General features: G+C 43.8%; 1 protein-coding gene and 2 long non-coding RNA genes across 5 annotated transcripts in view; 2 read left to right on the plus strand and 1 right to left on the minus strand.

Annotated features, from left to right (window-relative positions):
- The window catches only part of LOC148135543 (uncharacterized), a 31,415-nt gene extending 7,077 nt beyond the window's left edge, over window positions 1-24,338 (plus strand). Inside the window, exons 3-6 of one of the 3 annotated variants that reach the window (XR_015755173.1) lie at window positions 445-526; window positions 8,171-9,765; window positions 10,616-11,652; window positions 24,299-24,338. This is a non-coding gene — a long non-coding RNA (uncharacterized LOC148135543). Of the gene's footprint in view, window positions 1-444; window positions 527-8,170; window positions 9,766-10,615; window positions 11,653-24,298 lie in introns of those variants that run through there. The other 2 variants (XR_015755172.1, XR_015755174.1) reach the window with 2 other exon arrangements.
- Window positions 1-26,230, minus strand: part of LOC148135538 (uncharacterized) — a 334,519-nt gene that overhangs the window by 59,703 nt on the left and 248,586 nt on the right. The gene's annotated exons all lie outside the window — the stretch shown is intronic.
- Window positions 20,876-25,257, plus strand: LOC148135544 (uncharacterized). Its single transcript, XM_087984768.1, has 2 exons — window positions 20,876-23,309; window positions 25,166-25,257. The coding sequence occupies exon 1, from the start codon at window positions 21,917-21,919 to the stop codon at window positions 22,505-22,507; it is 591 nt and encodes a 196-aa protein (XP_087840894.1). The 5' UTR covers window positions 20,876-21,916; the 3' UTR covers window positions 22,508-23,309; window positions 25,166-25,257.

The raw sequence follows: 26,230 nt of genomic DNA on the forward strand, positions 1-26,230 counted from the left end.
GTCACTCTCTCGTAAAATACATTTTGGACATTGCAGAGAGTGACAGGGAGAGATTGATAACTATATTAACTCTCACATTTGCACGGCCTATACTGACAGGTATAGGTTGACAGCCGTACTCCCACGTTCACCTCGCAGGAACTGACAGGTATGGATTGATAAGGAAACTCTCAAGTCCCTATACAAACTTGTATTGGGTAGCCCCATTGTGGAGCTGTAGAGATATTGGTTAGTAGCTGGTTCTCAGTGAATTGGTATAGATTTCTTTTGTTACAATCACCAGACAAAGAGCAACTCATGTCAGACCTGTAGTTCTTTTTGAAATGCTGACTTGAAAGAAACACAGCCTCATGATTATAAAATGAATATTACATTGAAAGGTTTGATACTGTCAAACTCACTTAATGTTGACTTACAGGGGATGTCTCTTCTCTCTTCTTCCAGACAATTACATTAAGGAGCAAGACAATGTAACATCCCCTCGGTACGAAGCCAAGTGTGATCAGTTCCTTCTAACAAACAGCAGGTATGTTATCGCTGTCAGACTGAAAAACATACTTTCCACAGTCACAGAGCAGTTGAATTAGATACACATGGAACTCAATTTCTAGAGAAAGGTTTTCACAAGAATAGTCAAATACCACCAAGTAATTATAACTTTTTTTATCCCTCTCCATTCTCAATTCACATCACCTGATTTCCAAGAAATGTTATCATTCACAGCCATTGAGTCATCGAGACGTACAGCACTGAAGCAGACTCTTTGGTCCTACTCATCCATGCCAACCAGATGTCAGAAACTAATCTAGTCCCATTTGCCAGCACTTGACCCATATCCCTTTGAACCTTCCTATTCATGGACCCATCCAGATGCCTTTTAAATGTTGTAATTGTACCAGCTTCCTCCACTTCCTCTGGCAGCTCATTCCTTACTCATACCATCTTATGCGTGAAAAAGTTGCCGCTTAGATCCATTTAAAATTTTTCCCCATTTACCTTAAACCTATGCCTCTAGTTTTGTACTCCCCCAACTCAGGGAAGAGACATTGTCCCTCATGATTTTATAAACCTCTCTGTGTTCAGCCTCACTCTAAAGCTCAAATCGTCCAACCCTGACAAATTCCTTGTAAATCTTTTCTGAACCCTTCAACATTTCACAATATCCTTCCAATACGAAAGAGACCAGTATTGCATGCACTATTCCAAAACTAGCCTCAGCAATTACCTGCACAGCCACAACATGACCTCCCAACTCCTATACTCGATGCACTTACCAATGATTGTTGAAACTTTATTGCTGGAACAGCACAGCAGGTCAGGCAGCATCCAGGGAACAGGAGATTCGACGTTTCGGGCACAGGCCATTCTTCAGGAATGAGCAGAGAGTGTTCAGCAGGAGAAGATAAAAGGTAGGGAGGAGGGACTTGGAGGAGGGGCGTTGGAAATGTGATAGGTGGAAAGAGGTCAAGGTGAGGGTGATAGGTCGGAGTAGGATGGAGGCGGAGAGGTCAAGAAGAAGACTGCAGGTCAGGAAGGCGGTGCCGGGCTGGAGGGATTCGGCTGAGACAAGGTGGGGGGAGGGGGGATGAAGAAACTGGTGAAGTCCAAGTTCATCCCCTGTGGTTGGAGGGTTCCCAGTCGGAAGATAAGACGCTCCTCCTCCGACCGTCGCGTTGTTGTGGTTTGGAGGTGGATGAGTCCAATGACCTGCATATCCTCGGTGGAGTGGGAGGGGGAGTTGAAATGCTGTGCTACAGGGTGGTTGGGTTGGTTCGTCCGGGTGGCCCAGAGGTGCTCTCTGAATCGCTCCGCAAGTAGGCGGCCTGTCTCCCCAATCTCGAGGAGGCCACACCGGCTGCAGCGGATGCAGTAGATGATGTGGGTGGAGGTGCAGGTGAATCTGTGGCGGATATGGAAGTTTCCTTTGGGGCCTTGGAGAGAAGTGAGGGGGGAGGTGTGGGCGCAAGTGTTGCACCTCCTGCGGTTGCAAGGGAAGGTGCCGGGAGTGGAGGTTGGGTCGGTGGGGGGTGTGGATCTGACAAGGGAGTCGCGGAGGGAGTGGTCTCTACGGAAAGCTGATAGGGGAGGGGAGGGAAATATATCCTTGGTGCTGGGGTCTGTTTGGAGGTGGCGGAAGTGACGGCGGATGATGCGCTGTACATGGAGATTGGTGGGGTGGTAGGTGAGGACCAGTGGGGTTCTGTCCTGGTGGCGGTTGGAGGGGCGGGGCTCAAGGGCGGAGGAGCGGGAAGTGGAGGAGATGCGGTGGAGGGCACCGTCGACCACGTCGGGGGGGAAATTGCGTTCCTTGAAGAAGGAGGCCATCTGTGTTGTACGTATTTTGAACTGGTCCTCCTGGGAGCAGATGCGGCGGAGACGAAGGAATTGGGAGAATGGGATGGCGTTTTTACAGGGGGCAGGATGGGAGGAGGTGTAGTCCAGGTAGCTGTGGGAGTCGGTTGGTTTGTCGCCTGAGATAGAAACAGAAAGGTCTAGGAAGGGGAGGGAGGAGTCCGAGACTGAATTTGAGGTCGGGGTGGAAGGTGTTAGTGTAGTGGATGAACTGTTCAACCTCCTCGTGGGAGCACGAGGTAGCGCCGATACAGTCATCTATGTAGCGAAGGAAAAGATGGGGGGTGGGGCCAGTGTAGTTGCGGAAGATGGATTGTTCCACACACCCTACGAAGAGGCAGGCATAGCTGGGGCCCATGCGGGTGCCCATGGCTACTCCTTTTGTTTGGAAAAAGTGGGAGGATTGGAAAGAAAAGTTGTTCAGGGTGAGGACCAGTTCGGTCAGTCGAAGGAGGGTGTCGGTGGAAGGGTACTGGGTGGTACCCAGTTGACCGAATCAACACTTACCAATGAAGAAAACGTACAAAATGCCTTCTTCACTGTCCTATCTACTTGTGACTCCACTTTCAAAGAGCTATGAACCTGCATTCCAAGGTCTCTTTGTTCAGCAACACTCCCCACGATCTTACCATTAAGTGTACAAGTCCTGCCCTGATTTGCCTTTCCAAAATATAGCACCCCAGATTTATTTGAATAAAACTCCATCTCCCACTCCTCAGCCCATTGGCCCATCTGATCAAGACCTTGTTGTACTTTGAAGGAACCTTCTTTGCTGTCCAATTTTGGTGTCATCTGCAAACTTATTAACTATACCTGCTATGTTCAAATCCAAATCATTCACATAAATGATGAAAAGTAGTGGATCCAACACTGATACTGGTGGCACACCACTGGTCACAGCCCTCCAGTCTGAAAAGCAGCTCTCCTCCACCACCACCCCCATCTTCTACCATCGAGCAAGTACCATGAAATCTAACCTTGGTACACAATCTCCCATGATGAACCTCTTCGAACACCTTACTGAAGGCCATATAGGTCACAGCCACCACTCTGACCTCATCAGTCCTTTGTTACTTCTTCAAAACAACTCATTCAAATTCATGACATGTTTTCCGATGCACAAAGCCATGCTGACTATCCCAAAGCAGTCCTTGCCTTACCAAATGCATGTCAATCCTGTCTCTCAGGATTTTCTCCAACATTTTGCCCACCACCAATATCAGACTCACTGGTCTACAGTTCCCTGGCTTTTCCTTACCACCTTTCTTAAATAGTGACACCACGTTAACAATCTTCCAGTCATCCAGCACCTCACCTGCGACTATCAATGATAAAAATATCTCAGCAAGGTGCCCAGCAATCACTTCCCTACCTTCCTACAGAATCCGAGGGTGCATCTGATCAGGTCTTGAGGATTTATCCACTTTTATGCATTTCAAGACATCCGGCACTTTCTCCTCTGTAATATGGACATTTTTCAACATGTCGCTATCTATTTTCCCACATTCTATTATCTTCCATGTCCTCCTTCACAGTGAACACTGATGCAAAATACTCATTTAGTATCTTCCCCATCTCCTACGGCTCCACGCATCAGGTGCCTTGCTGATCTTTGAGAGGCCCTATTCTCTCCCGAGTGACTGTTTTGTCCTTAATCTATTTCTAAAAACTCTTTGCATTCTCCTTTCTTCTATTTGCCAAAGCTATCTCATGTCCCCTTTTTGCCCTCAGGATTTCTCTCTTAAGGATACTCCTATGATCTTTATACTCTGAGGATTCACTCAATTTCTTCTGTCTATACCTGACATATGCTTCATTTTTTCTTAACCAAAACCTCAATTTCTCTCGTCATCCCACATTCCCTACACCTACCAGCCTTTCCTTTCACCCAAACAGGAATATACTAACTCTGGACTCTTGTTATCGCAGTTTGAAGGCTTCCCATTTCCCAGCGTTCACTTTACCTCCAAACATCTGCCCCCATTCAGCTTTTGAAAGTTCTTGTCTAATGCTGTCAAAATTAGCCTTCCTCCAATTTCGAACTTCAGCTTTTAGATCCGGTCTGTCATTTTCCATCACTATTTAAAAACAAACAGATTTATGGTTGCTGGCTCCAAACTGCTCCCCCACAGACACCTCAATCACCTGCTTTGCCTTATTTCCCAGGACGAGGTCAAATTTTGCATCTTCTCTAGCAGGAACATCCACATACTAAATCAGAAACTTTCCTTGTACACACTTAATAAATTCCTCTCCTTCTAAACCCTTAACACTACAGCAGTCCCTGTCTACATTTGGAATGTTAAAATCCCCTACCATAACCACCGTATTATTCTTACAGAGAACTGAAATCTCCTTACAAATTTGTTTCTGAATTTCTTGATGACTATCAGAGAGACTATAATGCAATCCCAATAAGATGACCATCCCTTTCTTATTTCTCAGTACCATCCAAATAACTTCCTGGATATATTCCCAGGAATATCGTCCCTAAGTACAGTAGTAATGCTATCCCTTATCAAAACTGCCACTCCCCTCCTCTCTCGCCCCCACTTTCTAAGCTTCCTGTAGCATTTGTATCCTGGAACATGAAGCTCCTTCTCTCAGAACATTTACATGTTGATTAAGAAATTTTCTTCGAATTTTAAAAGTCTCTTCCCCATCCAAGACTTTAACACAATGGTACTTCCAGACAATGTTTGTAAAAACCGACTATTACAGCCTTTATATTCTTACATATATCTGAAATCTGTGTATATTTGTTCCTCAGTTTCCTTCCGACTGTTGGGCCTATAGTACAGTCCCATCATGGTGATTATCCCCTTCTTATTTTAACCCAGATATTTTCACTGGATGGTCTTTCTCAGAAATATTTTCTCTAGTTAGAGCAGCAATGTTTTCCTTAATCAAAAACACCACTCCACCTTCTCTTTTAACTGCCTTTCTATCCTTCCTATATCCCCCTCGTACTTCTATAATCTACTGAATACAGACCCAGAGTTATCCTCAATTGCTGTTTTTCAGACAAGTCCATCATCCTGAGGTCTTTCTTGTAAATATATGCTGGGCTCCCTCCAACACAAGTACACCCTTCCCGAGATAACGGGCCCAAAGCTGCTCACAATATTCCAAATGCAGTCTGACCAGAGCTGATAGAGCCTCAGCAGTACATCTCTGCTCTTGTATTGTAACCTCCTTGAAATAAATGTTAAAATGGCATTTGCCTTCCAAACTGCCTTCTGAACCTGCCAGTTTACCTTAAGAGAATTCCTGAACTAGGACTCCCAAGGTCCCTTGCTTTTGAGATTTCTGATGCCTTTCCCTGTTCAGAATGTTATCAACATCTTTATTCCTTCTACCAGAGTGCAGAACCTCACAATTTCCCACATTGTATTCCATCTGTCACTTCTTTGTCCACTCTTGCAGCCTGTCCAAATCCTTCTACACCCTCCGCACCTCCTCAGCACTACCTGCCCCTCCACCAACATCTGTCCCATGTGCAAACGTGTAAGAATATCCTCAGTTCCTTCGTCCAGATTATTAAGGCATAACATGAGTAGTTGTGGTCCCAACACTGACCCCTGTGGAAGTCCATGAGTCACCGGCTGCCATTCTGTAAAAGACCCTTTTATCCTGACTCTCTGCCTTCTGCCAAGCAGCCAATTCTCTGCCTTTACCTTGTTTAGCAGCCTGCTGTGTGGTACCTTATCAAAGGCCTTCTGGAAATGCAAATCGATTACACCCACTGGCTCTGTGTTGTCTAACTTGCTTGTTACTTCCTCAAAGAATTTGAACAGATTTATCAGGGAAGATCGCTCCTTAACAAAGCCGTGCTGACTCTGCCCTATTTTACTATGCACTTTCAAGTACTCTGCAGCCTCATTCTAAACAAGGGATTCTCAAACCTTAGGAATGACTACATTCTAGCTACGTAGCCTATAGTTTCCTGCCTCTGCCTCCCTTTCTTAAACACGTGTTGCATTAGCCATTTTCCAGTCATCTGGGACCCTGCCTGACTCCAGTGCTTTCTGAAAGATCATCACCAATGCCTCTCCAATCTACTCCGCTGTCTCCTTCAGTTATCTGGAGTGTAGTCCATCCGGTCTTGGTGATTTATCCGCCTTCGACTTTGCGTCTTCCCCTTACCAATGGCCAATGCACTCACTTCTGTCCCCAAGATCCCCTTGAAGTTCTGGTCGGTTTCTGGTGTCTTCCACTGTTAAAAACTGATGGAAAGTACCTCTTCAGATCCTCTGCCATGCTGTGGTTCCCCATTACTACTTTTCCAGCATTGTTTTCAAGCTGTCCAATGTCCACTCTTGTCTCTTCGTAACCGCTTAGATATCCAAGAAAATTGCCTGCAGCCCTCTTCTGTATTTGTAGCGCGCTTACTCTCATATTTCACCTCTTTCCCCGTCCCCACCTTTTCTTAAAGTTATTTATGTTTTTCAAAGATTTCCCAATCTTCTGGCTTCCACTAATCTTTACCACACTATATGCTGCTTGTGTTGCCTTTATGCTCTCCCGGACTTCCCCTGTCAACCAGGGTTGTCTCATCCTCCCCTTAGTATTTTTCTTCTTCCTTGGGATGAATTTCTGCAATGTCTCCTGAATTAACCCAGAAACTCCTGCCATCGCTGATCCACTGTCTTCACTGGTTGGCTCTCCCTTCCAATCAACTCTGTCCAGCCCCACCCACATGTCTTTGTAGTTACCTTTAGCAAATTGTCATCCTGTTACCTCTGATTCAATCTTCTCCCTCTCAAGCTGCAGGGTGAACTCTATTATGTTATGGCCACTGCCTCCTAGGAGTTCCTTCACTTTGAGCTCCCTAATCAAGTCTCCCTCGTTACACCTTACTAAATCCAGAATCGCCTGTTCCTGAGTGTGCTCTTCCACAAACTGCTCCAAACAAAACATTTCTGAGATAATTCCACGTTTGCTTGAGAACCGCTACCAACCTGTCTTTCCCAGTCCACCTGCATATTGAAGTCCCCAATGATTATTGCAACAGTTCCTTACATGTTTTTATAGTCTCCTGATGTATTTTCTCCCCCACATCCTGACAATGGCTAATGGCTTGTACGCAAGTTCCTTCGGGGTCTTTTTCCCTTTGAGGGTCTTGATCTCTACACTATGGATTCTACACCTTCTGACTCTATTTTGCTTCTTGCTGTCAATTTAATTTTATTTCTTGCTAACAAGGCAACCCCTCTGACTCTGCCCATTGCCTTTTCGATAGCTTGGATAATTAGTTACCAGTCCTGAACCCCCTGCAACCTTTTCTCTGATACCTACAACATTGTGAATGCCAAGTTCAGTCTGGCGTAGCAGCTGATTTACCTTGTTCTGTAGACCGTGTGTATTTAGTTACAAGTCCCTCAGCCCTGCATTAATTGTCCCTCTTCTCATAGGTGTCCCCTTATCTGCTGATTCCTGATCCTGTCCGTACTTTCTGTCCTATTTCTTGTTGTGGAAACTTTAACCTGTGCTGAGCACTTCCCCATTTTGACTTTTCCACAATTTTCCACGCAGCTGAAAAACAACCACCATGTTTTAGTTTAAAGTCCAATATGTAGGCCCTGGTTATGCCATTCTCCAGGACTCTGATCCCAGCATCATTCACATGTAGCCTGTCCCATCGGAACAGTTCCATCCTTCCCCAGTACTGTCTCCAATCTCCAGTGAATTCAAACCTCCCCTTTCTCCTACACCAGTCGTTCAGCCCCACATATCTTACTGTTATAATCTTGCTGACGTTGTGGCTCGAGTAGTAATCTAGAGATTTTTTATTCTGTTTTTTAATTTATCCCTTCAGCAGACCTTCTTCCCTCCTTCTGTCTATATCGACAACTGGATCGTTCCTCTGCAGCCCAGATGACTATTGTGAAGCCAGGCACCAGGCAGGCAAATCTGCCTTCGGGACTCTCGATTCTGGCAACAGGGAAGAGTCTCTATTCCCCTGACTACACTGTTTCCGATTACACTTGCATTTCTCTTTTCTCCTTCCTCTTGAATCGCTCCCTCTCCCACAGTGCTGTGGTCAGTTTGCTCATTCTCCCTACAGACCCCACTCTCATCCACAAAGGGAGCAAGAATCTCAAACCTGATCGACAAGCTGATGGGCTGAGGCTCATTTAGCACTACCCTCTGCTTCCTTCTGCCTGCCTCACTATAGTCACACCCTTCTGTCCCTGACCACTGATCGATTTGAGGTAGTTAATCTAATGCCTCCTGAAACAGAGCATCCAGGTAACTCCGATCCCTCCCTGGTGTGTGGAAGTGTTCGGAACTCAGACTTCAGCTCAACAATCTGAGCTGGAATCCCTCAACCAACACTTGTTATGGTTGCAGTAGCTATGAACCACTATTGGGTCCACCAGCTCTGACATCATGCAGTTACAACACCTCGCCTGGTCTGGCCCCCTCCATTTCAATGACTTGGTGCTGAACTTGATTTTTAAACATTTCATGCTGAAAGAACATCCACTGTTGTTGGGGAGATTAATTGACCATGCTCAAGAAGCCAAAATTAAGTAAGTGCAGATATCTTGAAAGATTGCGTGGCTGGCAGAGATGAGAGATGGAAATGAGCACTATCATAGAAGGATTTGAAAAAAAAGGACAAGAAATTTGTTAAAATGTTGCTTTTCCTCAACTTGCGACCTCTTCAGGTCAGTGAGCTCAGGGTGAGGGGAACAAAACCCAGTGTGAGCGAATACATGGGCAGCGGGGTGTTGGATGAGCTCAAGATTACAGGGAGGTTGAAAGTGGGAGGTGGATCAGGAGTGTGTTAGGGTCATTCAGTCTCGAGGTTGCAAAGGACTGGATGAGATTTTCAGCACCTGGAGCTGAAACTGTGTTGGAGTCAGGCCACGTTACTGAAATGGAAATAGAATGTCACGGTGAGGATGTGGGTCTGTGGTTCAAAGCTAATCTCCAAGTGCAATATTCCCTTAATGTTGGGAAGAGCCTGGTCCAGATAGTTACCTGAGGGGGCGATACAGTTGGAGTTTGGAAGTTTTGTAACAGGGACTGAAGCCAGCAGCTTTCAGTGAACAAAGGATCAGAAGTAGGCCTTTCAGGTGTTCTACTATTGAATGAACTCATGGCTGCTGCGTGGAGTTCAGCCTTTGGCCCATATCCCTGACTACCTTTATTGAACAAAGGTTTATCTGTCTCAGACTGAAAACTAACAACCTTTTCCACTCTTTTCATGTTGAAGTCATTCCTCACATCTCTCTCGAACAGACTCTGCTCCCAAGTTCTTGATTAAGTTGGAGGCAATGTCTATTCATCCAGCACTGGATGTTGGGACGTTGTGCGAGTTGGAGGGATCTCCAAGGGAGTGCTGGTCACATACACATGCTCCCCGGTCCTTCATGGTGGTGAAAGTGGCTGGTTGTGCTCAAGGTATGGTTGATAAAACTCCTCTCATTCTAGTCCTTCCAGAGCTGTGGCATATAATGTGGGAAAATATATGCATTTTGGCAGGAAGACGAGGAGAGGTGAATATTATTTAACAAGGGGAAAACTGCAGCACAGAACTGTGGGTCCTTCTGCTTGAAAGATGAAAAACTAGCATTCAGGTTCAGTGGGTATTCAGGAAGGGAAATAGTCAAGTTGGCTTTTATTTAAAGGGAATGGGTAGAAAAATGGAAGTTTTGCTAAAACTGTACAAGACACGAGTGAGATCACATTTGGAATCCTGTCAATAGCTTTTGTCCCTTGTTTTGGGAAAGGCAGTCCATAGATTAGACAGTCAGTAGATTAATCCTGGATATGGGAGGAATTTCTCAGGAGATGAGTTTGAGCAGACTGCTTCTGTACTCATTGAAGTTCAGAAGAATGAGACAAGACCTTATGGAAAGATTCTGAGGAGCTTGATATTGTAGATTCTGGTAGATTGTTACTACTTATTTGAGAATTGAGGACTTGAGGACATAATCTCAGAGTAAGGAATCACCTATTAAAAACAGATGTGGAGGAATTCCTTCTCTTTGGGTACTGAATACTGCAGTGGCCTGTAAAGGCTGTGCTGCTCAGTGTGTCCAAGGCTGAGATAAATAGATTTTCAATTAGTAAGGAATTCAAGGGTGGGGGCATAAGGCAGGAAAATTGAGCTGAAGATTATTGGATCAGCTCTGATCTCACTGAATGGTGACAGCAGACTTGCTGGGTTGAGTTGCATCTGATGGTGTTAAACATCTTCTTTTTCTGGGTTCTCACTTGATTTGCCTTTTGTTTTCAATGAATTTCACAGGGTATTGGAAGAAGATGATTTGCAATGAGGAGACTTAAAACCAGGCATCACTTCCCAATCTGACCAAGCTGCCGAGTTTATTGTCGTCTGAATATCATTGGGTTTTGCATTAAAAAAGCACCGTTCACAGTGGGGGAGAAACCGTACGTGTGTTGTACATGTGGACAAGTCTTCAGCAGATCATCTGCCCTGTCTGGGAAAGGATTCACTCGATCATCCACCTTGCTGAAACCCCAGCAAGTTCACAAAGAAAACAGACCTTTGAAATGCTTAGAATGTAGGAGGTGCTTTAAAAACTCTGGGGCACTGATATCCCAACAACATCCTCACTGTGACGAAAGACCCTTCATGTACTCTCACTGTGGGTGTGGTTTCAAGCCGTCGTCCAACCTCATTAAACACCAGCAGATCCACACTGGGGAGAGATCATTCACCTGCTCACACAACAGGAAAGGATTGTCTCATAAATCCAACCTGTTAAAACACTGGCGATTTCTCTGAAGTTAGAGGCTGTACTGACTGTGGGAAGAGATTCATTGTGAAATCCAAGCTGCTGAAACACCAGCGTATTCATGAGAAATGACAGTGCCTGGTTTTTACTGTGAACATCTCCCTGCTTCATAGTCTCAGCCAGAACATTTTGTTTCAAGTCCCACCTGATATGGAGCTATGTCAAAGAACTTAATTATTTTTGTAGTTGATAACTGAATGATGTCATCTGTGGCAGGTTTCTACTGAAGTTAATGAACTCCAGCTCAGTTAAAGGGATGACTCTTCTGGATGACAATGAAATAAATGCACTTTGTGTTAAACACACAGTTCAAAGTCTGTGAGAAGATTTGTAGCTCGGGTGCTCGTTGCTGTGGTTCTGTTCACCGAGCTGGGAATTTGTGTTGCAGACGTTTCGTCCCCTGTCTAGGTGACATCCTCAGTGCTTGGGAGCCTCCTGTGAAGCGCTTCTGTGATCTTTCCTCCTGCATTTGTAGGGGTTTGAATCTGCCGCTTCCGGTTGTCAGTTCCAGCTGTCCGCTGCAGTGGTCGGTATATTGGGTCCAGGTCGATGTGCTTATTGATTGAATTTGTGGATGAGTGCCATGCCTCTAGGAATACCCTGGCTGTTCTCTGTTTGGCTTGTCCTATAATAGTAGTGTTGTCCCAGTCGAATTCATGTTGCTTGTCATCTGCGTGTGTGGCTACTAAGGATAGCTGGTCGTGTCGTTTCGTGGCTAGTTGGTGTTCATGGATGCGGATCATTAGCTGTCTTCCTGTTTGTCCTATGTGGTGTTGTTCTTCCCGGGCTTATTGGATAACATTAGCATAGCCAATCATGCTGGCTCGCTTTATCTTTCTAAACTAATCACCGTCTGCCACACTGGTTCCCTGTATCATACGTAACCTATCAGATTATAACCTCATTGTCTTCAGCATAAACTCATGAACCAGTGATTCAGCTAACCTATCACAATACACTATCATTATCTGTTACTGGAGCCCTGTAATATGATCCCGAGCATGCATCAGTTAACTACATAACTGCCAAAGTAACTTCCATAAGTGAAGGAGTTGGAATTTGCTGTTGATCACATCCAGCATCCAATTTGATTCATTGCAGTCTTTTTCAATTGACCTTGTGAAAATTCTAGCTTGGTTACAGGTGTTTATTAAAGGTCAATTATATCAAATTTGTGGGAAACACCCAGTTTGCTAACGCTTTCTAATGTCCTTTGCACTTCCTTTTGAAAAGTTTCCCTTTCTCTCTCTTCCATCTTGTACAGAGCTCACGGAGCTTCTTTGTCATTCAGATTGAGATAATCTGAGCAGCTGTCTCTTCCATGTCCCTCCTTTCTCTGAAACTGTCTCTGAAGTTCCACCTTGTCTGCGTCCTTAATATTCAACTTCCTCCAGCTCCTCTCCTACCTTGGGAGCTCCTCCTGTCCATGAGAACCAACTTCTCATCTCTTGACCATTTTTCCACTTCCTGGACAAACATCCAACCTCCTCCCATTCCCTGATATTGTTACCAGTTCTTGCTCTCATCTGGTAAGGTCCCTGTCACTTTAATTCCACCATCATCATCCAGTGAAAACCAACATGGCCTTGTTTCCAAACTCCCTTTCCTTTCAAAAAACCTAGAACTTGGTAACCCCCAAGGGAGGAGCCTATCCCTGGATCCTGCTGTTCTCAACCACACGACACCATGAGGTGAGCTCATCCAAAGGCATGGTATTCGTTTTCACACCTCTGCTGACATTACCCAATTCTACCTCATCAGACAACTCAATGTCTCCGTTATTCCACTGTTGCTAAATTATCAGACTGTGTATTCTACAGCACTGGATGTTTTACTGACTTATTAAGTCACAGGATGTGGGCATCACTCGCTCATCCAGGGCAGTTAAGTGCCAACCACATTGCTGTGGATCTAGAATCACGTACAGCAGACTGGGTATGGACAGGGTTTCTTTCTTTTAAAGGACTTCAGTGTACCAGGTGGGATTTTCCAACACTCAACCAGGTCATTGTTAGCCTTTTAATTCCAGATTTTTATTGAATTCAAATTCCATCATCTGTCATAGTGGATATCAAAACCAGATCCCCCCCAAACATTACCTGGATCCCTAGTTTAATAGTATTCAGATAATATCACTAAGCTACTGCCTCCATGAGCAGAAATTTGCTCCAGTTAAAAATTGCAAACGTCCCTCTTGATCACTGATATCCAGTCCATAACTCTGTGATATCTGCATATTGGGCTGTGTTGCTCCCTGCCTCTGTTGCCTGCACTTCCTCACTCTGAGGTACCTGCATTCCACTCATTCTGCCCTCTTTAGCATCTCTGATTGTCAATACTCCATTATAATCTTGCCTGAGCAGGGCGTTCTGATATTCCATCCTTCAACCAGTCTGCCTCTCTCCTTGTGAATATTTGTTCAAAACTTAAGACCATAAGACATAGGAGTGGAAGTAAGGCCATTCGGCCCATTGAGTCCACTCCACCATTCAATCATGGCTGATGGGCATTTCAACTCCACTTACCCACATTCTCCCCGTAGCCCTTAATTCCTTGTGACATCAAGAATTTATCAATCTCTGCCTTGAAGACATTTAGCATCCCGGCCTCCACTGCACTCCACGGCAATGAATTCCACAGGCCCACCACTCTTTGGCTGAAGAAATGTCTTCGCATTTCTGTTCTGAATTTACCCCCTCTAATTCTAAGGCTGTGTCCATGGGTCCTAGTCTCCTCGCCTAAGGAAACAATTTCCTACCATCCACCCTTTCCAAGCCATGTATTATCTTTGTAAGTTTCTATTAGATCTCCCCTTAATCTTCTAAACTCCAATGAATACAATCCCAGGATCCTCAGCTATTCCTCATATGTGAAACTTGCCCTACAATCAAAATTTTCATCATTCAAGAGAATACCATTCAATGTGTCGGTGCCCAATGTTTATTTTGCAAACTCTGCTGAAGGATCTTAAGATGTCCTGTTACACAAAACGTGTTCCATGTGACTGATCTTCTTTTACAGTGTTAAGACAGAGATTGCTTGTGTGCCTGAGGAGTCTCAAATGGTGCTACATATTGTGTAATCAGAGTACCAACTTGGACTTTCATTCAAACGTAAAGTCATCGAGGCAGCTCAGAGCGATTGGGCCAAGGGTACTAACCTGAGAAACTCCTGCAGTGATGTTCTAGGTTTGGGGTGATTGACCAGTAAGAATTACAAACATTAGAACCCGGAGTAAGAGTCGGTCATCTGGCCCTTTCAGCCCGCTCCGCCATTCAATAAGATCATGGCTGATCTTTTCCCAGCCTCAGCTCTACTTACCCAGCCTCTCACCATAACCCTGAATTCCTTTACTCTTTAAAAACATTATCTTAGCTTTAAAAGCATTCAGTGAGGAAACCTCAACTACTGCAGGGAATTCTACAAATTCACAACCCTCTGGGTGAAGAAATTCCTTCTCACTTCAGTCCCCCTAATTTTGAAGCAATACCCTCTTGTTCTAGTTCCACTCGCCAGTGGAAACATTCTCCCTGCTTCAATCTCATCTATTCCCTTTATGATTTTATATATTACTGTAAGATTTCTCCCCTCCCCCCCCCCCCCATTCTTCTAAATTCTAACAAATATAATCCCAGTCTACTCAGTCTCTCCTCAGAAAGCAATCCCCTCAACTCAGGAACCTAGTGAACCTTCCCTTTAGTGCCAGTATCTCCTTTCTCAAGTAAAAAGACCAAAACTGCACGCAGTACTCTCGGTGTGACCTCACCAGCACCCTACATAGCCGTAACATATCCTCTCCACTTTTAAACTCGATCCCTCTACCAATAAAGGACAATATACCATTTTTTAAGATTAGATTAGATTCCCTATGGTGTGGAAATAGGCCCTTTGGCCAAACCAGTCCACACCGACCCTCCAAAGAGTAACCCACCCTGACCCCTTTCCCTCTGACTAATGCACCGAACACTGTGGGCAATTTAGCATAGCCAATTCACCTGCCCTGTGGGAGGAAACCCACACAGACACGTGAGAATGTGCAAACTCCACACAGACAGTTGCCCGAGGCTGGAATTGAACCTGGGACCCTGGTGCTGTGAGGCAGCAGTGCTAGCCACTGAGCAACTGTGCTGCCCATTGCCTTAGTATTTACCTGTTGCACCCGCAGACCAGCCTTCTGCAATTTATGCACAAGGACACCAAAGTGTCTCTGCACAGCAATTTATTGCAAATTTTACCATTCAAATAACAGTCCTTTTTACTATTATTGCTACTAAAATGGATGACTTCACATTTCCCAACATTTTACTCCATCTGCCAGAACTTCACACACTCACTTGAACGATCTATATGCCCGTAAACATTTGTTATCTGCAAACTTTAAAACACTACATGTGGTCCTCAACTCCACACCATCTGAGCAAATTGTAAACAATTGTGGTCCCAACACTGGTCCAATAGGCTGAAGAGTGGCAGATGGGGTTTAACTTAGATAAATGCTGCATTTTGGGAAAGCAAATCTTAGCAGGACTTATACACTTAATGTTCTGATCCGAGGGAGTACTGCTGAACAAAGAGACCTTGGAGTGCAGGTTCATAGCTCCTTGAAAGCAGAGTCACAGGTAGATAGGATAGTGAAGAAGGTATTTGATATGCTTTCCTTTATTGTTCAGAGTATTGAGTACAGGAGTTGGGAGGTCATATTGCGACTGTACAGGACATTGGTGAGGCCACTTTTGGAATATGGCATGCAATTCTGGTCTCCTTCCTATCGGAAAGATGTTCTGAAACTTGAAAGGGTTCACGAAAGATTTACAAGGATGTTGCCAAGGTTGGAGGATTTGAGCTATAGGGAGAGGATGAATAAGCTAGGACTATTTTTCCCTGAAGCATTGGAGGCTGAGGAGTGACCTTGTAGAGGTCTAGAAAATCATGAGGGGCATTGATAGGGTAAATAGACAAGGTCTTTTCCCTGAGGTGGGGGAGGTCAGAACTAGAGGGCATAGGTTTAGGGTGAGAGTGGAAAGACATGAAGAGACCTAGGGGCAATCTTTTCACACAGAGGGTGGTGCATGTGTCGAATGAGCTGCCAGAGGAAGTGGTGGAGGCTAGTACAATTGCAACATTTTAAAGGCATCTGGATGGGTGCATGAATAGGAAGGATTTGTAGGGATATGGGCTGGGTGCTGGCAGGTTGAACTAGTTTGGGTTGGGATATCTGGTCAGCATGGATGAGTTGGACTGAAGGATCTGTTTCCTTGCTGTACATCTCTATGACTCAATGATCCCTGAGGCACACCACTATCATCGATTGCCAACCAGAAAAGCATTCAATTATCCCCATTCTTTGCTTTCTGTTCATTAACCAATCCTCTATTCATGCTAGTGGATTGCCTGTAACACCTTCATCTTATGCAGCAGCCTTTTGCTTGACACCTTGTTGAATGCCTTTTGGAAATCTAGATATATCACATCTACTGGGTCCACATTATTCAGTGCAATTATAATGGCTTCATGGAATTCCAAAAGATTAATTAAGCATGACCTGTTGTGCCTGCCAAATGGGACAATTTCTATCGAGATGCTTTGCTATTTCTTCTTGACAGTAGACTCGAGCATCTTGCCCACTACATATGTTAACCTAACTGTCCTATAATTCCTCATTTTTTCTCTACCTCGCTTCTTAAACAGTGGTACCACATTTGCTGTTTTCCAATCTGCTGGAACTGCCCCAGAGTCCAGCTAAGTTTAGAAAATTACCAAGAGTGCCATTTCTTTTAGTCCCCTCGGATGCAATCCGTTAGGGCCAGGAGACTGGTCTGCCCTTATATCCGTTAGTTTGTCCAACATTGACCTTTTTTGTGATAATTATTTCTGGGTCCTCACTGCAACAGGCTGGAGGAGAAATTGCGGGGGGACCTGGCTGATAATTTTGCATCATTGTTAGCCATGGGTGAGGTCAGAGAAGAGTGGAGGGTGACAAATGTTATTGTGTTAGTGTTCACAGTACAAGATACCAGTACCATGCCAGTAACTGACAAGGAGACAAAGGGAGATGTTATAGAGTCCTACAGCATAGAGGCAGGCCCTTTAGCCCAAACTGTTCTATGCCAACAAAAATGTCCATCCAATCCCATTTCCCTGTAATTGGCCAATTATTATTCAACAATGGCTGCAAAGAAAAACCTGGGAAATACAGATCAGTAAGATTTAATCTGTGGTAGGTAAACTACTTGAAAATTCTGAGAGATATGATTTACATGCATTTGGAAAGATAGGGTTTGATATGGAATAGTCAGCATACCTTTGTGTGTGTGTGTGAGGTCTTGTATTTTGGAAAGACAAATCAAGGTCGGAGTTTCATGGTGAATCATAAAGCCTTAAGGAGTGTAGTGGAACAGAGGGAACTTGGAGTTCAAGTTCACAGTTCTGTCAAAGTGGAGTAATAGGTAGACAGCAGTGAAGAAGGCTTTTGGCATACTGGCCTTCATTAGTCAGGGCATTGAGTATCGAAGTTGGGAAGTTATGTTGCAGTTGCACAGGACATTGGTGAGGCCGCACTTGGAGTAGTCTGTTCAGTTTTGGTCACCTTGTTATAGAAAGAATGTTCCTAAACTGGAAAGAGTGCAGAAGAAATTTACAATGATGCTGCCAGGACTCAGTGGTCTGAGTTATACGTAGACAAACTAGGACTTCACTCTTTAGAGCATAGGAGACTGAGGGGGGATTTTATAGAACTGTATAAGATTATGAGAGGAACAGGTTGGGTGAATGCACTGAGTCTTTTTCCCAAGGTTGGGGAATGGAGGATCAGAGGGCATCAGAGGAGAAAGAATAAAAGGGAACTGGAGGAGCAATGTTTTTGTACAGAGGGTGGTATGCACATGGAATGAGATGACAGCAGAAGTGGTTGAGGAAGATACATTAGCAATATTTAAAAGGCGTTTAGACAAGTACATGGACAGGAAATGATTAGAAGGATATGGGCCAATTACAGGGAAATGTGATTGGATGGACCTTTTTGTTGGCATTGAAGAACTTGGGCTAAAAGGCCTGTCGCTGTGCTGTAGGACTCCATGACACCTCCCTTCGTCTCCTTGTCAAATACTGGTATGGTAGTTGTATCTTGCACTGAGAATATTAACACAAAATACCTGTTCAATGCTTCGGCCAATTCCTCATTATCTCAATGTGAAATCCCCCTTCTTACCCTCTAAAAGACCAATGTTAACCTTAGCTAGTCTTCTTCACTTTATATATTTGAAGAAATTTTTGCTGTCTGTTTTTATATTCTGAGCTACTTTAATCTCATACTCTATCTTACTTTCTTTATAGTTTTTTTGTGCTTTTCTGATGACCTTTAAAGTTTTCCCAATCCTCTAGCTTCCCACTGCTCTTTGCCACTTTGTGTGCCTTCTCTTGTAACTTGAGAGCCTCACTTACTTCCTTAGTCACCCATGACAGATTAACCTCGTTTTCAGTGGTGTATACTGTTGTGGAGCACCTTGGAAAATTCCTTTGAAAGTCCTCCACTGTTCAGCAATTGCCCCACTATAAAGTCTGCTAACTCCTCCGTCATCCTATTGTAGTCTCCCTTGTTTGAGCACAGGACTCTGGTATTGGATTTTTATCTTTCTTTCCATCTGTATTCTAAATTCAACCATACTGTGATCACTCCTTCCAATAGGATCTTTAACTATGACATCTTTAATTAATCCCGTCTTATTACACAGGACCAGATCTAGAGTAGTTTAGTCCCTCGTCAGTTCCATTACATACTGTTCAAGAAAACCATTGTGGATACATTCAATGAACTCCTCCTCAAGACTCTATTCACCAACGTGGTTTCACCAATTGACATGTAGTTTAAAGTCCCCCATGATAATTACCAAACCATTTTTACAGGAATTAGTTATTTCTATGTTCACTTCCCTCCCCAGTGTGATGTTATTTGGTGCCGTATAGACTTCGCCACATAGTGACTTATTTTTCTTTGCGTTTCTATTTGTCACTCAAATGGATGAAACCTTATTCTTCATGGAACCTATTTCACCATAGCTCTAATATCATCCTTAAATATCAGAGTTACACCACCCCCTTCCCTTTCTGTCTGTCCTTCCAAACAGTCTGATAAGCCCTGGATATTTGACTCCCAGACCTGACCATCTTGCGATCCTGTTCCATAATAGCTTCTAAATCATACTAATTCACAATGAACTGATCTACCTTGTTTTGAATGCCACGAGCATTTAGGTAAAGTGCCTTTATGCTCATTTTTTACACCTTTTTGAATTCTACTAATTTCCACTAATACCTCCTGACTTGTCCTTCCTTTTAACGTCTTTCATAGTCTTGGATGTAGTTAAACCTTTCTGCACACACGCTAATCTGCTGCTTTCCTTTCTATTTACCATGATACTTCCTGTCGCTCCCCCCCCCCACAACCCACCCTCCATCACTAAAGTCCTAGTGATCACCTCATTTCTCCTTTTCACGAGAACACTGGTTCCAGATCATTTCAGGTGGAGACCGTCCCAATAGTACAGATCCCTCCTGTTCCAAAACTGATGCCAATGCCCCAAGAAACGGAGCCCCTCGTTCCCACACTACTCTTTTAGGAATGTGTTTAATTCCCTAATTTTCTTTTACCTAAACCAATTTGCACATGGCTCATGTAGTAATCTGGAGATTATAACCCTTGAGGACCTGTTCCTTAAGTTTGTTCCCCGTACTTAATAATCCCCAAACAGGTCATTCGTCCTCACTTTGCCTATGAAGTTTATATAAATGTGAACCAGACTAATTGGATCCTTGTTCTCCCACTTAAATATCCTTTCAAGGTGGCCCGAGATTTGCTCACCCTGGTATGGGGAAGGCAATACACTGTGCAGTACTCTCAATCCTGCTTACAAAGGATGCTGTCAATACTCCCAGTTAAAGAGTCCCCTACAACTACCACTTGCCTTTTTGCTCTCCCCTCTTGAATGACCTCCAGGAAAGTGGTTATTAAAATGCAGATCAGACTGAAGAGTTTTGAACTGAGGCACTGCTTGTGCACAATCAACTACAGTAGGCAGATCACATCAATTGCACGTCTGACACAGCAAGCAGTGTTCAGTATGACTCCACATTTTCTCTTAAAAACAAAAATGTAATGCCCCCAAACATGCAATTTGGCAAAGAAGTATCATTGAAGAAGACAACAATTTTGAGTATCTGAAATATCCCCAGATGGAAAACAAAGGTTATCACTGGAAGAATCATGTGAAAATGTACCCATCACACCCACACTGGCTTCAGCAAATATCATCTGCCCCACATGGGCAGTACTTGCGGATTCAGCATTAAACGACTCAATAGTCCCAGGACGCATAGAAAAAGAATCATCCTTGATGCACAGTCACTGCTCAAGAAGAATAATATGGTTTTATAAGTACAGGCTGGACATTCCAAACACATTATTCTACATGGTCTGAATACACTTCCCAGTCTATGTATATTAATCACTATATCCCGCATATTCCCTCATTGTCTAAGTTTGGACTGCTAATTCATCTGACGATCTCTTTGCTATTAGCCCAAATCTCCTTCCCTGAAGATGCTTCTGGTATTCACTGTCACAGTCACCTATTTCGCTGCTCCCCCAAAAGCTGCCACCCAGCTCTCGAAGTCCTCATAAAAGCCGCCAAAAATGCGGCCGGTGTAAATGAGAAACAAAAACAGGAATTGTTAGAAAAGCTCAGCAAGTCTGGCAGCATCTGTGAACAGAAAGCAGAATTAACGTTTCAGGACTCCTGTTCCCACCAGGTTCCGACCCATACTTTTCATCCAATTCCCGGAAACAGGGCACCAGTAGCTTCATGGGGACTACAACTCCCACAATCCATGTTGCTGCTGGTCATGTGACAGGTTCCCGCTCTGACACGACAAAGCGTTTACTGAGCATTTGCATAAACAACTTTGGGGCGGGGACAGCTCCTTCAATGTCATTGGTCAGTTATCATCGCAGCCTCTTGTCTCCTGGCAAAAAGCACACAAACGATGCTGTCGCTCGTGCTTCCGTCTTCCCTCCTAGCGCCATCAAAAGCGCCAAAGTGACCAATGGAAAGCACTGGAGAACCGGAAGCAATCTGGACCTCCGACCAATCAGAGCGCCCTATTGTCTGAGCGCGAACATGCAACCATGAGTTTGGAAAGCTGCTCCGTCCTACCCAGCAAAAGCTGGTGTTGGTGTTTGTCTTTGTCTGAATGAAGATGGAGCTTTACTCAGACTGACAATTCCTCCTTGCTCCCATATCTGTGAGTAAACCTTTTCACCCAGTTTCTTCTTTTTAAAGTTCTAGTCTGAAATGATCTATTTGCAGCAACTGAAAGAGAAAGGAAATGAACCCAGGGAGGGACAGAATCTGTCCAGGCCAAGAAATGATGATCACTCAGATTTGATTGTTCTGAATTTCGAACCGAATAGTGACGACTTTTATAACTTTCTTTCAGGATGTTAGAAAGGGAAGAATTTCAGACAGCAATCTCAAAACAACCAACACTTGAAGATCTTATAGGTTCACTGAAATAACTGGCATTTAAATATCATTGACTGTAAACCATAGATCAAGAATGTCTGTCTCTCTGGTTCAAAAGATTTGAAACAACAATTTGGCTGGAAAAGAACTGAGACATACTTACCAACTGCGAGTCTTCCATTGAATTGATAAACCTTCAAAAAGTCTCAAACCCGAAAGAAACATCACATCATTCATAGCAGGAACTTACAGAGACACAAGGCCACCCTTAATATGGAGAAACCATGGAAATGTGATGACTGTGGGAATGGATTCCAATCCCTGTCAACTCTGGAGTTTCATCGAAGTGGTCACTACAGGGAGAGGCCGTTCACCTGCACCGAATGTGGGAAGGGATTCCTTGATTCGTCTGCCTTGCGGATACACCAGCGTGATGCCACTACAAAGAGACCATTCACCTGCTCTGAGTGTGACAAGACGTTCTGTGAGTATTTCACCCTGTTGACTCACCAGCAAGTTCACACAGGGAAGAGGCCACCTACCTGCTTGGAGTGTGGGAAAGTATTCACGCAGGTATCCAGCCTGCGCATGCACCAACGAGTTCACACTGGGGAGAGGCCATTTCCCTGCTCTGATTGTGGAAAAGAATTCACTGTGTCATCAGCCCTTGTGAGACACCAATGTAACCACACAGGGGAAAAGCCATTCAAATGCTCCAAGTGTGGGAAGCGATTCAGATATTCATCTATCCGACAGGCACACAAATTCGGTCATACTAGGAAGAAGTCATTCATATGTTCTGAGTGTGGGAAAGAATTCACTCAGTATTCCAGTCTGTGGAGGCACAAGAAAGTTCACAAATGATCAGAGGATTTGGATATGCTGTTAATCTGTATTATTAAATCTTTTCGACAACACATTTCAAACCCACACCTTCACCATCTAGAAGAATAAGAGCAGTAGTTACCCGGGAACATTACCACCTGCAAGCTCCCCTCCATGTCACTCGCCATTCTCATTAACAGGCTGTTAGAAAGGGAGGGTTTGCAGACAGAAATCTCAAAACGACTAGTACAGGAAGATCTTATGGAGTCACTGAAATGACTGGGACTTGAACATCATAAATCTCCAATCAGTCTCGCTTGCTTGATCATCCCCCCCCAATGCTGAGGCCCATCACACCTACGTTGTCTGAGGCAGAAGCAGGACCAGAACTCATTTTCAGAGCCACTCCGAAGTTTGGATACATCACACCTATGTTGTCCTTGGGAATCACTGGGTCAGGAAATCTTCTGCATTATGATTCCCAGGATTAGGGCATTAGCATTTGCATTATCTCCGAGGATGATCTCATCCTACCATAGTACCTGGGGTAATATGTGGCTGTGAGGCTGGGGGTTGTCTTCAGTGGCATGTGACTATGGGGAGTGGCCAGAGTATCTGTAAACATTGTCAACTGACCTGTAGAGAGGAAATGTATTTTCTTTGTTTGGGGTCTCTCTTCTGACTCGACTTTTCACGCCTGGAAAGAGTATCAGAGGAGTCACCTAACTTGTACAAACTCTATTAAACTTTTACTGTTTGCACACGTTGGTGTGTGTGAATTGCATCTCATGTGTGAAACCTCAAGAAAAGAACCAAGCAATCTTTTTTTACTCCATCCCTGGTATGTCATGGTCATTTGAAATTGAACCTGTCAGTGTGTGATCTGTGAACACATACATATCAGTACGTTACAGATAAAGTGGAAGGTGAATGATGTCTCCTATTTCTGCCATGCTGTTGTAAGGTATACACGAGAGTTATTAATTTCTTTCAGGCTTGAGTCAGTTTAAATGTCTCAAAGCAGAAGACCATAAGGAAAATGAAATGTTTGTGGCATTTTTATTTGCCTGTGTTCTGTCATAAGAAAAGAATCACAATTGTTTTTAACCCCATTTTTATGTTTATTGTCCATAACCAAAGACTCCCTTATGTATCGTGAAAGATATATAGCTACCTGAGTTGAAGTTAAGCTGATAAACCAACCCAATCTGCTCCCTGTGGAATAGAACAAGGGCAGAATGTTTTACATTTTCATATTAGACAGAAGGCTTCCTGTTCAAACTGCCTCATTACCCCGGATTCTCTAATGAGCAGTGACGTTCACCCACCATCTACATACTTTGTCAACTCCTTTTAGATCATTTTCTCTTCTACTAAAAGGTTACACATTGTTCTTCAAAACTCCAATGAGAATATGCCCAAATGTTTATACTTACAGTTTCTGTGATGTGAAGATGACTGTCCAATTATCTATCTGCCCCTGTCAGATTCTGCTGTGTGAATATGAGTGTCATTATCCGTCTCTACCTGTCAGCTTTTGCTATATCAATGTGATTTTAGTTATCAATCTGCCCCATTAGGTGAATGTAAGAATGTAGTTATCAGTGTATACCTGTGAGATTCTGCTCCGAGAATGTGTGTGTTATCAAAACGTACCTGTCTGTTTCTGTAATGTGGATGTGTTTGTGCAATTATCAGTCTATCCCTGACAGCTTCGACTATATGAATGGATGAGTGCATCTGTATGTGAAAGAATATGTACCTGTCAGTTTGTGTTCCATGAATAAATAACTCATCTGTCACTCTCATAATTAGTTTTTCTTTTCTCAGTGCACAGTGATATAATTATTTGAAGACTGTTGAAGTAAAGGTAATGTATTGTGTGCTCTGTATTGTGATAGTGCTCATCATCATAATTGGGCCACTTGTGTAGCTCAATTGGGGAGGTGGAAGGAAGGCAAAAGGACTTTGATTTTCTCTCATGCAGTGGAGGAAATTGGAATGGTCAAAGTAGGTGTACAGAGAACATAGAACAATACAGCACAGAACAGGCCCTTCGGCCCATGATGTTGTGCCGAACATTTGTCCTAGCTGAAGCACCCATCCATGTACCTATCCAATTGCCGCTTAAAGGTCACCAAAGATTCTGATTCTACCACTCCCACAGGCAGCACATTCCATGCCCCCACCACTCCTGACATCTCCCCTATACCTTCCACCCTTCACCTTATATTTATGTCCCCTTGTAACACTCTGTTGTTCCCGGGAAAAAAGTTTCTGACTGTCTACTCTATCTATTCCTCTGATCATCTTATAAACCTCTATCAAGTCACCCCTCATCCTTCACCGTTCCAACGAGAAAAGGCCTAGCACTCTCAACCTATCCTCGTACGTCCTATTCTCCATTCCAGGCAACATCCTGGTAAATCTTCTCTGCACCCTCTCCAAAGCTTCCACATCTTTCCTAAAGTGAGGCGACCAGAACTGCACACAGTACTCCAAATGTGGCCTAACCAAAGTCCTGTAGATGTATTGAAGAATGAAACTGTTCAACTTTTCTCACAAAAAGAAAATTGAATAGCTTTACTAATCTACCTGATCGCACTAAATCTTCCCTACTCCACTGCTTCAAAATATTATGTGATCACATTGAGTATCTGAGAAAATGGCATCAAGTTTTCTTGTGTTTTATATCAGAATTCATCAAGAGGATCAAGAAGAACACAGTAGAAAATTTAAGTTAATTTGAAACAAAGGCACAAGACGTCTTGTTGATGAAGATAGAGTTAAAGAGAAAATCTGTCCCCGCAAGTTGGAGAAATGCAGAAGGATTTTGTGATAAAGGTGGCAACGATTATAACTAACAAAACCTTCGGTGACTGCAGAATTTATTATAATAGGCGCGACACGGTGGCTCAGTCTTAGCACTGCTGCCTCCTAGTGCCAGGGACCCGCCAATTCCTGTCTCAGGCAACTGTCTGTGTGGAGTTTGCACATTCTCCCCGAGTCTGCGTGGATTTCCTCCAGGTTCTCCGGTTTCCTCCCACAGTCCAAAGATGTGCAGTTTCGGTAAATTGGTCATGCCTGTAGTGTTCGGTACATTAGTCAGGAATGAATGTAGGGGAATGGGTCTGGGTGGGTTGCTCTTCGGAGGGTTGGTGTGGACTTGTTGGGTCGAAGTGCCTGTTTCCACAATGTAGGGAATCTAATCTAGTCAGGATATTATACAATATAATTTTAACATATTGTGGTACTGGATTTGAAATTCTGGGAAACACTACTCATTCTCTCTGTTGGTGTTAATATAGCTGTCACTGGGAAAGGAGAAAGAATTGGCACCAAGTGATCAACTGCTTTTTAAAAAAAATTGAAAAGCCAGTGAACACGTAGAAAAGAGCAGATAGTTTGAGGAGAGTGCATGAGTCCATACTCGTTCATTTGTTTTTCTATTACAAAAGGATAGTTAACACAATCCCACTTTACCCCATTCCCTCCTTTACAGCTGAGGACGGACTCACTATTGTCTAATATGCTCTCTCTCTGAAATCAGTGAATAATGTGCAGAGGGTCAGGGACCGTTCGTTATCGTATGCTGCATCGACTGACTACTTATTGCACTGGGGATTAATTCAGCCTTTCTTAATGCATTTAAAGGAAATGTGAAACCAATGTGAAGTCAAACACGATCAGGGACGCTCATGTCGCCATTCTACATGTATCGGACATTTACGAAGGGCTGAGAACACTCAGGCAATGAACGTG

The sequence above is a fragment of the Chiloscyllium plagiosum genome, unplaced genomic scaffold (genome assembly GCF_037043375.1).
Source record: "Chiloscyllium plagiosum isolate Xiang-an unplaced genomic scaffold, Cpla_swu_hap1 HiC_scaffold_49, whole genome shotgun sequence".
NCBI lineage: Eukaryota > Metazoa > Chordata > Chondrichthyes > Orectolobiformes > Hemiscylliidae > Chiloscyllium > Chiloscyllium plagiosum.